Source organism: Streptopelia decaocto, assembly GCF_964273445.1.
Source record: "Streptopelia decaocto genome assembly, chromosome: 5".
NCBI lineage: Eukaryota > Metazoa > Chordata > Aves > Columbiformes > Columbidae > Streptopelia > Streptopelia decaocto.
The window spans coordinates 53,218,207-53,232,877 of record NC_138659.1 but is presented as its reverse complement, the minus strand read 5'-3'; the positions used below and the strand labels follow the sequence as shown (position 1 = coordinate 53,232,877).

Genomic DNA, 14,671 nt, shown 5'->3' with positions numbered 1-14,671 from the left:
GCACTGAATTCTGTTGACCTAAAGACACAGAGGAGTAACACCTCAAAGGTGAAAAGGTATTTCTTGCCAGTACTTCTTCACATCCAGATACTAAGAAATGGATATCCTCCTACATCAATTGCCCAAGGCGTTGGAATTTATAAACTACAACTTTTTGAAAGAAACCCCAAATCACTCAGCTGTTACATAAAGTAACTTAGTAGATTACTTAATCCTCATCAATATATAAATGCATGGAAACATGGAAACGTATTTAAAAAAACAAACAAACAAAAAACCAACACCAAACATGAAGAGGTACAAAACTTAACTAAATTTATGTAGTTACAAGGTCACTTCTGCTTCACATATTCCTTTAGTGTTCATTACCGTGTTTATAAAGGAGAATTTGAATCCTGAATGCCTTTTTTTTCTTGAATAAGCCTTTCTGTCCAAAAGGTGCCAAGACTCAATGCATTGGCAAACTAATCAGTCTGCAGAGGAAATCTGACTCTTACTTCCTGAAAGAATTTAATAACTCTTCAAGAGTTTCTTGTGAGCCAGAAGTGAACTAAGAGTTTGTCAGAAGGGCATTCACCAGAGAAAGAATAAGGGTAATTAATTTTTAAATTAAATATCAATTAAATTTCAGAACAGCACATTCCATCAAGAACATGAAAGATTGCATGTCTCCTTAATTTCCAAGCACTACAGATAATACTGCTCCAAATGGCATGAGTTATACTACTCTCAGGAAAGAAAGCTGTGGCCTGCTGGAGTTGTGTGTGCAGAACAGTCCTCAGAAACATGTATTCCCAAGAACTGCAGTCCTGGAATGGCCACTGTCTGGACAACAGGAACAATCACTGCTTACACTCCGCCTCAGAAGACTGGTAGCTACCCAGGCACCATCCTTGTGGCACTGCAAGAGTCCCTTGTACCTCTGGTTCAGGATGGGATTAACTCAACATCCTCACCAAGTAAAAAAAGACCCTCCCTGGCACAGAGCAGAGCCTGTGTTTTAGAAAACCTTAAGCTGAACTCAGCGCACCACTTGTGTCACATGAAAAGCACAGGACTTCCCAGCCTTCCCCTGGCATCCTGATGCTCATGTGGTCACTACTGGGTGACTTCTGTTACAGCCCACCCTATGCCTAAGCTCCTGCATCTCGTCACTCAAACCAGCTGATCCTGCCTGCCCAAGATCCTGACCCCACAATCAGTTCACAGGCAGCACTGCACAATGTGGAACACAACAGTCCTGTAAAAGTCAGCGGGCCCGTACATCTGCACAAACCCGCTGACACATCTACGCATTTTCACAATCACTGTTGTCCTATATGGTAACTCTTAATTTAAAGCTGTCCAAGGAACGTAGTGACTGGGCAACGCCTCAGCAGACAGAAGCATTTGATAAACAGCTAGTTTATTTCCCATACATGCTCAACCAACAGGTAATCATCTGGCAAATGCAGGGAGAAAACTGATGAGAACCACAGAAGTAATTGGGAAGAAGAATAGGATTCCAAGATCATATACAGACCATTTCTTGAACGAACACTACTTTCGTGTTTAAGGGTTTCCAAAGGAGGAACGAACACATGCATTTTCCTTCATCCTCCTGCTCGACCTGCACCTGCAGATCATCAGGGGTATGTTTCAAGGCATAGGATACCCTGGGGGGGCCTTAGAGAGGGCTGGCAGACACTGGGGTTTAAGACAAACTTGGGCACATCCTGCTATGTACAGCTGTAGGTCAGACCACCTAGACATTAAAGCTTCATTCCAACATTTTTGAAGCATTTTGAAATTTCCTATCTCAGCTGGCATGGTTCTCTAAATAAGGACAGCACATCCTGGGAAATTTCTGCTTACCTTTTAGGTTTTGTGTTTTCCTATTCTCTTTTTACATTCATTACTTGCATTGTCACTTCTCCCTCTTCAGGTGGGTTTACTTATGTTTTGCCCTTCACGCTATTCCTACTAACAATACCAAAAACAATACGATACATCCCTGAAAGGAGGATACATACAACTACCTGAAAAGAGGTTGTAGCATGGAGGGTGTTGGTCTCTTCTCCCAAGTAACAAGTGACAGAACAAGAGGAAATGGCCTCAAGTTGCACCAGGGGAGGTTTAGATTTGATATTAGGAAAAAATTCTTCATGGAAAGGGTTGTCAAGCATTGGAACAGGCTGCCCAGGGAAGAGGTTGAGTCACCATCCCTGGAGATGTTTAAAAGACACATACATGAGGTTCTTAGGGACGTGGTTTAGTTGTGGACTTGGCAGTGCTAGGTTCACAGTTGGACTTGGTGACCTTAAAGATCTTTTCCAACCCAAACTATTCTATGATTCTATCATTGGCACACAGTTCAGAGAATTTGCTGCACCCTGCACCAGGACAGTTTCCACAAGGACTGAGCCTGCAGGCTGACTACCGTTAATTCAGCAGTTAGGCTGAGGGCTCCAAACATACTGTGTTTTCACAGAATTCATCAAAATAGTTTGCAGGAAGCACATAATCTTGTTAGTGTCAGAGTGTCAGAGTTTACACAATGGTCTCAAACATAATTCAATACCTGAGAGTCCCTACAGAAGCACGCTCGTTCAGGACAAACTGGTCTTCGCACATTGTGCTGTTCTCTGAACAACAGATTAAGAAATATGTGCGTGATAATAAATACACACTTTTAAAATCAATTGCATTTTCATTCTAAGTTACCTAACAACAAAGAATTGCCCCCAAGTAACCTGCAAACAGTGGTTCAGAAAACAAGTGACAGGTGTGGAACCAGTGACCACGCCAGCTTCTGTACAAGCCACAGCAACAGAGAACACAAAATCATGTGGTCACAGCACTCCTCAAGACAGACAGCAATACAAATCAAGACCTGTCACGTCCTCAGGGGACAAGAATTCCCAGGTTCTTGCTAAATATCCTAACCATATATTAGTTGCCTCTTTACCTCTCTTGCTCTGTGGCACAATTTGGTCTTTCAGAGCATTACATAACAAAGCTGTTTATCAAAAATGACTCCACTCCTTACATACTGCCAAATCAGCACTTACTTATACATGCAATCCTATACATACAAACATCACATAGTACTCTACTCTTACTTGTAAATGAATTTTTATTTCCTTCTGTTGACAAGGGTTTCTGCCAGTGAATCAGGCTCCAGTGGAGACAGACTAGGAACTGCAGCAGAAGAGACAAGCAAGGCAGTCAAAGCGGAGGTAAGTGGCACGTACATTTGTGTTCATGGTCTCTTTCTCTCTTGCCTGTTTCCATAAAGACGAGCAGTCTTGCTGCTGTGCAGTTGCTTGTAAGAGCAGACAGCCCGAATCCTTTCTGATCTGCAAGCCTGATGTTATGCATCAAAGTGCATATTTGCTAAAGTTGGGGTGAGAAAGAAGTCTTTGACCTGTGCAAGTGGGAAAAGGAGTAACTGATAGTTTAATTATGTTCTACTTTTTAGGTTTTTTTCTAAGAATATCACTGTGGATGCATGAAAATCTCTGTATTGAAAGCATGTGCATAAATGGGATATTTTGCTCTCATAGTTCCAATGCATTTAAGCTTTGCTTGTAAGTTAACCAGGAGATCCTGACATCTGCTAGCCACATTAACTGCTCTGGTGCCTCTCTGTCCCAATTACAGTGTATGTGGAAAAAAAATATGACCCTCTCAATAGTACACTGATGATTTTCTAGAAGGCTTAAAGCTTATTTTCATTAAATATCAAAAGTCTCCAGAAATGGCCCTTTCCATGTATCTTTCAGGTCTCTTGTGTTTTTTTTTTTTTTTTAATTAAATATTTCAGTTAGTTCCAGTTTGCCATGGTAAATGCTGCTCTTTGGCTTTGTTTCATTACATAAAAATACTAGATAGCTGTTCAATGGTCCTACAGTCAAGATACTGAAATTCATGAGGCAGTAGGTGCCAAGAGTTAATTGATACACTCTTTCTGATTTAGAAAGTATTGATCTGGAAGTGCCTCAAAACACATGGCCTAAACTACATGACAACCCAATAAATATGAGTATACCCTGAAAAGGGCAACCATACAGCTACCCCATTGCCTCGCCTTTAGTACAAAAACAAACTGTGACTTAAGCTGGACTTCTCAGTTTTGTTCCCAAATGTTGTTTCACATGCAGAAATAGAGGAACATGTTTTACTTCTGTTTGAACTGAATAAAACAGGAGAAAGTGGTGAAGTATCTACTACAAAATGGTGCTTCCAGATCACACAAGTGGGAGGTTTTCTGTTCTATTGACCGAAGAATGGAAGTATTCTCCTTCAAAGTGGATGGACTATAGTGAGTTTGAATGCCAAAACTGAAATTAAGGGTATATCCCAGTTTTGGTTTAATCCAAATGTTCTAGTGACTCAAAGGCCATGATAGATTTAACCAAAAATAAAAAGAATTGAGAACTCCCTCCCTCATGAAGAAGTTCAGAGAAAGCAAATCTTTTGGCTAACATTTCCAAGCTCTTCAAATATAAAAAGTCTTACCCATGATATGTCAGTCAATACACTGTGGTTTTATGAACTGTCTGTCCTCTTTGCTGATTACAATGGAAGCTACAACCATAAAGCAGACCACTAACTAGAGAGAATACACTCTGTGATTGCTATTCAGAAAATCTCCACAGTAACTATCAGTCAAATGCTGAAAACCATGAAAATACAATCTTTCCTCCAGGTGGCCAAAATAGAGATTTACTCTATGGAGGACTGCTAGCTAGAGAGAAAGGGAAGAACTCATGGCACAAAGTAGCACTGATATACAAGCATATTCCCCCAGGTAGGTTCCACATCCTCTTGGAGCCTTTGACTCACTCTTGGCCTCTGCTAAATAGGGTGAGCTGCAGACAGCCCCTCGTCACACAGTTACTTGTTCTGGCAGCCCCTTTGGGGAACAGACCTTGGGCAACCTTCAGGAGACTCCCCACTTGGGGGAGAGTGGAATTCCACACCATTCTCTTCCTAATGCAAACACCCCTGCATGTGCTCTTTCACACAGCCCCAAGATGTGGTGCTTCCTCCTGCTGCTCTGCTCCCAAGCAATTCCCTTTTCAGCAGGATTCACAACATCCTCCACTCTGAATCAAGACAAAAGACAGTACAGGAAGACTCGCAACCCCGAATGCTTTATGAATGTTGTAAGTTGGCTCACTTTCTCTCCCATTCTTTCCAAATTCCCTCTCCAGGTACCACTACAACTACCCCATCACTAGCAGTCCCTGTCAGGAGGTTAAAAGTAGAGCCCTTTACAAGGAGTCCCTCCAGCATTGTAATAGAGAGCATGCACCTAGAAGAAACCTTAACGCTCCTATCCAAACAGTCTGAGCTGCCAGAGAGAAGAAATCCTTTGCAGTTGAGGCAAAGCCTGGTTTCCAGTCTCAAGGGAACCAAAATCATCCCTTTCTCTAACAACCTCTTTCCTCAGTACAGCAGCAAGGGAGGATCAATCCCTTCATCAAACAGCAGATTCTCACAACACAAAGGAATCCAAGACCCCTTGCTCTGAATCTCCAAAGATTTCCTCACGGGAGTGGCAAGAGTGTAGTAGGTGCTGCTGTGAGCGAGTTTGTAATGTGACATCCACTCTGCCTGGCTGGTCTAACCACACTTTGGAAAGAAAGGATTCATTATGGCTCATACCCCACATCTTTGGGCACTGCCACATACAGATAGTGCTGCATGCTTAATCTCTAAAAAGGCATATCTGTATCAGCCTTGCAAAACATGACCAACTATCTCCCAAAAGGAGAGTCATTCTGGACAGTTCTGCTTTGTCCTATAATATGGGGGCAAATATCAGACAACTACCACTTAAGCAGGTCTGAAGAAGACTTGGATGTATCACCTGCAATATTTATTCTCAGCCATGTTCCCTGTGGCCAGAAGCCCTGCATTGCAATCACAGAACAGCCCACTTCCACGCTGCTCAGCTTGGTTACTGTCTAAAGCAGGACAGCTTTAGCCAAGGTTTTTAATAGCACCATTCCCAAATTCTATGAGAACAGACATGTACCCAGAAAAGTGGTGGAGAGCACTGGGCTGCTCAAGGAAAAGCTATTCCAAGGACAGCCCAAACACATGACAGCACATACAACCAAGCTGGTCGCCCCAGGAACAGTCTTCTTTACTGCACAAGTGAACTCTGTCATCCTGCCACTCTTACAAGCCTGTGTAGTGCTTGGGTACCAGTGTTACAGCAATTACTACCTTGCCAAAACCTAAGGAATATCGACTATGTCAGGAAAGGTCTAGATATAACTAGGTGCTTCTACCTGAACAAATGCAGCTCTTGGTATTTCAATTTGAGAGATACAGTATTAAAGAACATACACAAATCACATCACACAAACACAGCTCAACTGCTCTCACTGCCCTTTGCATCCTCCATCCTCCACAGCTATGTTATACCAGATGTGTATGATCATTCCCAAAAGAGCAAGGCATGGATTGTGCTGTCCTGCAGGAACCTCTTTTGGGTCCCTTCCTACCAGTACAACACAGAGTGGAAATGAAGAAGCCAGTGATAGGTTATCATATTAATTTTCCCTTCACATTCTTGGTTAGCTCCACGTTCCTAAACAGAAGCAGCATCTAGACACCTTCTCAACCCATGTCTACATTGCACATGCATGTTAACAAGCTTTCCTTTGGCCTCCCACAGAGTGAAATTATCAGATATCATGGATATCCCAGTGAGGAATATCAAGTTACCACAGAGGATGGATACATTCTTGGTCTTTTCAGAATTCCTGCTGGACAGAACAGCCAAAATACAGGTGTGACACAGGTATAGGATATAATGAATGCTTACATGGGTCCCCCATCTTTCCCCTTTGTACATGCAATGGCATGTTCCGGGAATACTAAATGAGTTCACCAATGACACTAAATTGTGAGGTGCTGTTAACACTCTCGAGGGCAGAGAGGCCCTGCAGAGGGGTCTGGACAAATCAGGGAACCTGGCAATCACCAACCACATGAAGTTCAAGAAGGGCAAATGCTGGATTTTGCACCTGGGACAGAGCAACCCTGGCTGTACATACGGACTGGGGGAAAAAAATGATGGAAAGAAGCTCCATGGAGGGGAACCTCAGGATTCTGGTTGATGAGAAGTTGAACATGAGCCAATGGTGTGCCCTGGCAGGCAAAAGGGTTAACCATGTTCTAGGGTGCAACAAGCACAGCATTGCCAGCCGGGCGAGGGATGTGATTGTCCCGCTCTGCTCTGCACTGGTGCGGCCTCACCTGGAGCACTGTGTGCAGTTCTGGGTGCCACAAGATAAAAAAATATTATGCTACTGGAGAATGTCCAAAAGAGGGCTATGAAGTCAGCGAAGGGTTTGGAGAGGAAGCTGTATGAGAAGTGGCTAAAATCACTTGGTTTGTTCAGCTTGGAGGAGTCTGAAGGGAGACCTCATCACAGTCCACAGTTTCTTTACAAGGGGAGGAGGAAGGGTAGGTGCTGATCTCTTCTTTGTGGTGACTAATGACAGAACCTGAGGGAATGTGTCATGGTTTAAGCCAAATTAGCAATATTACCACGATAGCCACCCACTCACTCCCACCCCCCACCCCACAAGTAGGGGAGAGAATCAAAAGGGAAAGGACAAACTTGGATTGAGATAAACACAGTTTAATAGAATAACAAAATACTAAAACACTACTAGTAAATATATATATGTCTATATATAATAGAAATAGAAATAATAATAGAACTAGAACTAGAACTAGAACTAGAACTAGAACTAGAACTAGAACTAGAACTAGAACTAGAACTAGAAATAGAAATAGAATACAAAATAAAAGATACTTAATGCAATTCCTCATGAATTCCGTACACATCAAGCAGGCAGTCATAGGAAACAGCATTTGGTCCAAACAGCCAATCCCAGAGGGAGAAGAAAGAGGAAAAATACAGAAAGGCCCAGAGGCTTCTGCGAACTAAAGTTCTAAACAGAATTCCCTGAGAGCAAAGAGAAGATAATGCAAGAGAGAGACTAGAAGATCCTGACTCTCCTTAAATACAAAGCATGACGCTAATGGGATGAAATACTCTTATTGATCAGTCTGGATGTCAGTCAAGCTCTTCCCCATCTATGCCCCACTTCCTTGATGTCTCACACCTGTGGGCAGAGCTCAGAATGTCCTTGACTCTCAGATCAGAGCAACTAAAAACATTAACTCTGACTGGGGTGTTATCTTCTTGTTCTCAAACTGAATCCAAAGAATGACTGTGATAACTATGAAAAAGACAAGTTTCTAAATGCATGAAGAAAATTAACTAATTTTCAGTCAAACCGGCACAGAATGGCAGGAAGATGTGCCAAGGGAGGTTCAGGTTAAACATCAGGAAAAGGTTCTTCTACCCAGAGGGTGGTGGAGCATTGGAACAGGCTCCCCAGGGAGATATTCACATCCCCAAGCCTGACAGTGTTCAATAAGAGACTGGACAATGCCCTCAGACATGGTGTGAACTGTGGGGTTGTCATATGCAGGGACAGGAGTTGGACTCTATGATCCTTGTGGGTCCCTTCTAACTCAGGACATTCTACGATTCTATGTTTCTATGATATCTTTCCACCTCAGCAAGAGCACCTGGACAGGAAGTGGCTTGAATTCTTTATATAAGTTAAAAACTCCTGAAAAACGAGAATCTGTACCCAGTTTTGACTACACATTTCTTTCTGCTATAGAATAAGAAAACCCTCCTCTTTTTCAGGGAAAAAGCCTGCAGTCCTGCTACAGCATGGATCTTTTGGAGATAGTGTTCACTGGATTTTTAACCTGGCTAACAACAGCCTAGGTTTCATCCTTGCAGATGCTGGATTTGATGTCTGGTTGGGAAACAGCCGAGGGAACACTTGGTCTTCAAAACACAAGACCCTTAAGCCCTGCCAGAAGGAGTTCTGGCAGTTCAGGTACTCTGTGGAGAAAGAATTACTAAAGAGAGCAACTTTCAGGGGACTAGCAAGATTGGGCAGTTAATATTGGAATGCAGCACCTTTCTGGCTGTACAAAAAAATCCCCTTCTGGATTAGATGAAAACCCTATTGGTTTTCACACAATCTGACTTCCAGTGAGGCATCCAACATGTAAGCAGACTTGACCAACTCTTTTCCCCAGATGCAGCCTCTTCTGGGTGTGGTGGTCAAAAGAAAGGCTTGGCTATGTGATTGGGACAGGCCCTTCTGGAATCAGCATATACAAAAGCAAAGCTGGAAGTACACAGGTCACCTTTGTCCATACAAGCTACTGGTTTCTTCTTGGGAAAGGGAAAAGGAGGCATCTATAATCTTGAAGTTTCCCACCAGATACCATGTCTCAAGTGCAGACATGAGAGGAGACTGCTCAGCCCAACTCAAGCAAGAATGCAGACAAAGCGTACAGCTTCGTCTTTCTGTGGGTCCTGCTTGGTGCAATTGTCAAAAGTGACATTCAGTATCTCACACTGTGACAGCTGAATTATTATTTTTCTATTTCTCCCCTGTAGCTTCGATGAGATAGGTAAATATGATATTCCAGCAGAGCTGTACTTCATCATGAATAAAACAGGACAGAAGCATGTATATTATGCTGGTCACTCAGAGGCTTCAGCTGCAGGTAATGTTAGGACCGCTTGGGTCCAAACCAGTTGCTATTAGTGTTTATGATTTATATATAAGATCCATTAGTAGGTATTGGGGTTTAGGCCATGGTGTGCCATTGTCCTTTTACAAAAATACACTCAGAAACAGCGAAGAAAAAGAGGGGAAGCAGCATGTGTCTGCATTTTTAGACAACTATTTTGCTTTCTTCTCATTTGTGCATTTCAAGAGTCTTTTTGCAGAACAAATCATTTAGGCCAAGACATTACCTTCTTTGTCTTTAGATCCTTATGTGTTAGGCAACCAGATAAATTTCTCACCAAATTCATCTTTGGAGAAATTTAGACATGTTCAGAAAACAGGATGGATGCAGCCTTTTTGTCCTTCCTGCCTCATACTCTTGCGTTATGTGTTCGTTCACTCTCACCTGTTCATACTTAGTTACAAGCAAAAATTCTGCTCTTAATCTTCAGATAATTATTAAGATAATTAAGATAATAAGTAATGTAATTAAGATAATAAGTAATATAATTAAGATAACAATAATTAATATAATAATTAAGATAAAAATTAAGATAATTATTGTATTACTACCTGCCAGAAAAAACATATGCATTCTTATAGAGTCTGCAAGCTGAAAAACTCACTATTTCATTAGAGTTTGGGGAACTTTAGAGGGTGTTTGAATTAAGACAATCTGATTCATACATCTTCTTCCCAAAACCGGCCTCAACACAAAATAGTCAGTTCCAAGAAAAATCTATATCTGGACATGCTCTAACAAACCTGTATCCTTAGAAGGAATCCCATCTCCCAAATAAAAGTTTCAAGAATCAAATATTCCCCTTAGGTCTGCGGTACGGAGACGGACAACAGCCCATGGGCTGCTAATCTAGTCTCACTTCTTTGCTGCCCACTGTTTTTTTATTTATTTGACCTGTGGAGATCTCTTCACTAATTGACTTGTGTCTTCTCTGCTTACAGGCTTCATAGCATTTTCTACTTTTCCTGAGTTGGCTCAAAGGGTGAAATTATTCTTTGCTTTGGCACCAGTAACTACAGTCACACATGCTACCAGTCCTCTGATAACATTTGCACGTCTTCCTGCACCACTGATCAGGGTATGTCATTCCTCTTTCTAAAAAATATAATTGTCTTCTTCATTTCTACTGGACTCACTCAACCGACACTATTTTTAAGGGGGTGATGAGTTAAGAACGAATTCAGTGTAGCAGACTTCTGACAGTGCTGTTAGACATCAGATTTTCCAAAGAACTAAGCTGCAATGTTTGATGTGGTAGCTCTTTTGCAACTTCTTTAATAAAAAGGCATACTTTCATCATTATTCTTTTAAATCAAATATTTTTGAAGGAAGCTTACAAATACTAGAATAAAGGCAGTGTAATATAAACTACTAAATCTTGCCTTAAGCACTACTAGAAAACACCTGCCTGGAATAATTATTAAGACAAAAAAGGACTTCCATTACTCTGCAGTCATGAGTGCAGCCAGCCGCCCTTTGTCACTGAGGTCAGCACACTAAAGCCAGAGGGATAGTGACCTCGAGGACTCATGTCTAATAAGAAGAAGCTGGACGAACATGTGGTGTGCACTCGGTAGGAACACACTTTAAAGGACGCTGCGATGGGAAGCAGTTCCAGACACCGTAGTTAAGAGTCAAGGCTATTAGAGAAGAGGGAGGGAGAGTTGTCTGCACAAAACAATCCTGCAAAAAGAAAAAAAATATACACTTTTCCTCTCCTTAGCTACTACTTGGCTGCAAAGGTGCTCTTCACCAGAATGAACTCCTGAAAGGCCCTCTAACACAGTTCTGCAACTCTCTGGGAAAGGTTTGTGGCTGTCTGCTCTGCTTCGCAGGTGGAGGCAGCATAAAAAATCTGAACACGGTAAGCATGTCCAAGAACACCTTAATACAACTAAAGCAAAGTAATTTTGAAGGCAAACAATTTCTCTGCCTTATGTCTATATATAGGGACACAGAGAAATGTATGGGGGTTTTCAAGTAATGCCAACTAGGACCTCAGCTAATGATGAGATGTGCCACCTGACACATCCAAATCACACAAGGAAGAAAGGCAGAATTCAGAATGGTCACAACTTTCAATAATGTCCCTCAGTGTCCCCTCTTCTGGGGCTAAGCCCAAGAAAAGCTGGACAGATAACAAACCTTTTACAATGGAGAAATGAATGGAGAATGATCTTCTTTCTTTTGTACAATTTTCCTTCCTAAACAGGAAGACACACAGATCATCTGAATGTAAGAGTTTCTTTCTTTTTGGTTGCCACACATCAATACATTTCCAGCCAAAACTCAAAGCTGTTTCTTCACACTTCTCTCAACAGCAAGGTCTCATTTCTGTACTCTGGATGCTACTTTTTTTTTCTTTTAGACCTTCCACATCTCTGTTCTCCAGTGGCTTTTGGTCTTTCAGACTATTTAACAAGTGTTCCCATAAAAAGCTCCCACATATGTTGCTTCATTATGCTTGAGCAGACACTCCATAAACAATCCTTCTCTAATAAATAATCACAGAAGTATTTAAAAGCATCATACAAATTGGAGAAGCTGACAAAAACAAAGGTCATCCACAATTCCCAAATTATGTTTTCCATATAACTTAGGACTAACATGGGAAAGATTCTCCCAAAGGGTAAAAAATGTACATACTCTTTCCTACTGTAAACTCCCATATTTCTGAGTCTCTCCTCAACTTTTTTTTTTTTTATATTTCAAGGATATCCTATTAAAATGGGGTTTTAACACAGCAGCAGTATGTTGTTCATGTCCTTCACAGCTTCATTCTGTCACAACACTAGATCACTGCCTTTCTAACACTTCTGCTTTCTCTCCAGAGTCGAACAGATACATACGTAGCACATTATCCTGCTGGAACATCAGTACAGAACATTATTCATTGGCATCAGGTATAACTGTGTACTGACGTATAAACAGACTCTGACGACTGCTTTTGTATGCAGCCAACAGCCCCCAGGGAAGTCCAGAGGCAACAGATCTGGGAAACTGTCCATCACATCTTCTCACATGCTGCCCTGAGCACCTGGCACAGAGGGAGCAACTGCTTCCCATGGCTCACCAAACTCTACCTGAATTGTCCCTTTGGCATCAGGCACTGAGATTTCCCCTGGGCACGTCAGGCAGCTCTGCATGTTGGGCTCCAATGGCTTCCAGGATTCAGCTTTCTTTATGTACATCTTTGCCTTGAGAGCTGCAGAAGGGAATGTGAGCATGGTCCAGGCACTTAGCAGGCAGTAGGAAGATAGTGGAAACTTGAGCGGGCAGGGGATGAGCCAGACAAAGAAATAATGCAGGTTAAAGCTTTTCTCCCAGAGGGCTAATTGCAGCCTGGATCACCTCCCAAAGCCAGTTAACCACACAAGCACTTCTGCTGGCACAACGGTAATGTGGGGAACTGCCTCTTCTTCTGGCATCTTATGCCATTCTCAGTCCTAAGCTTGTTCTGCCTGTGCTCCAAATCAGACCAGAGCAAGAAAGCATTAGCTCACAAACACATCACTATTCATGCACAGAATTGTGGCCACTTCTGCCAACACTTAAATTTATGCATGCTCCTGCGCACACCCCTGACTAAAATTCCCAGGATCCAGATCACCGGAACCCAGAGCCAGAAAACAGAGACAAACTAGCAGATTTCTAGTATATCCTCAGTTACTTAAAGGTTTGGAAAAAACAAATACATACATGTTTTCAGTAAGACAGATTTATCTTTTATTATGTTGTTGTTGTGGGTTTCATTGGTTTGTTTTTCCTTTTAGACAAGGCACATTCAAGAAGACAACAATTTAGTCTTAAACAAAGCGCACCCTGCTGCCAATAGCCAAACAGAGCCTCTGGAAATTTTGCTACTGCTGTGAGCAGACCAGACAAAAATGACACACAAAAGGCAAGATGTGTGAGGAGGTATCATATAGACTAGACTAGTAATAGCCCTGACATACCTCTGTATCACAAACAGGGACGCCAACTTTAGCTAACTACAACAGTCAAGTGAAATATTAATAACAGAACATACCAAGGATGAGGGCTGAGGAACAGGAGGGATTGTTAGCAATGGGAAAGGCGATGAACCTGCTCACCCTATGATCCATCCTCAGTGTCTCTGAAAGTCTGCCCACTGCCTGAGCCTTGGTTTCAATCACAGGCAAGAAAACACCTCCTGCACACTGTCTCTTAACACTTTCATTTTATCTGTCCTTGTTAAAATATCAACAGGTAGCACATGCAGACCAATTTCAAGCTTATGACTACGGCTCTAAGGAAAACATGAGGAAATACAACCAGGTAAGGCAATGCAGTTTTCCTGAAAACTCACCCTTGGGTTCTGGCAAAACTAAGAAGAGAAAAATTCAGATTTCAGCACCTATGAGTGCTAAAGAGGCAGAGAGTCATCTCAAGTAATGTTTCACCTGAATCTAATACTCACAAATGTAATAGTCTAGTTACAGATGAGATGTAGACAAATGCTTGCAAACTGCTGTCAAAAGTTTGTTTTGCCTTCCCTACTGATGCAGGGATGTGTCCAATGAAATTTCAGTTCACCTGCTATTCCCAAAAGGCTAACAGCAACACTCAGGTCCCAGGACTGGATTAGTATGGTGCTATTCCCTTCTCCCAAAATTCTCAAGGTCTGGCCTTCAGCTAAATACTGAAATGGGAATAAATAAACAAACAAACAAACAAACAAAGTGGAAATGCATACCTTGGTTTTGGGAAGCTACTTACCAAAAAAATAAACCAGACACGATGATTCAGTACAGAACAGTGGAGACTTCTGCTTCTGCTGTGGTTAACTAATGTATCCTGTACGGAAAAAAGGAAACAGCCACAACTTGTTCAGTATGAGCTTTGGTCACTGACTCCTCAATACTCCGAAGTGCTGCACTCCTCCTGCAACACTGATAATGTGCCTGACAAGTTTTTGAATTTTGATCAGATCAGTTGATTTGCAGGGAGTTTTCTGAGTCAGGGCAGGTTGTTTTCTAAGTGACACATTTTACAGGTGGAGAATGACTCT

The 14,671-nt window shown here is 41.9% G+C and overlaps 1 protein-coding gene across 1 annotated transcript in view; it reads left to right on the top strand.

Moving 5' to 3' along the window:
- The window catches only part of LOC309440500 (uncharacterized protein), a gene marked incomplete at its 3' end in the record, with an annotated part of 60,547 nt that overhangs the window by 24,453 nt on the left and 21,423 nt on the right, over window positions 1-14,671 (top strand). Inside the window, exons 2-9 of the mRNA XM_082054188.1 lie at window positions 5,012-5,150; window positions 6,674-6,788; window positions 8,732-8,930; window positions 9,503-9,612; window positions 10,581-10,717; window positions 11,363-11,503; window positions 12,471-12,542; window positions 13,870-13,938. Of these exons, the coding sequence (XP_081910314.1) occupies window positions 5,019-5,150; window positions 6,674-6,788; window positions 8,732-8,930; window positions 9,503-9,612; window positions 10,581-10,717; window positions 11,363-11,503; window positions 12,471-12,542; window positions 13,870-13,938 (975 nt within the window). The 5' untranslated portion in view covers window positions 5,012-5,018. The remainder of the gene's footprint in view (window positions 1-5,011; window positions 5,151-6,673; window positions 6,789-8,731; window positions 8,931-9,502; window positions 9,613-10,580; window positions 10,718-11,362; window positions 11,504-12,470; window positions 12,543-13,869; window positions 13,939-14,671) is intronic.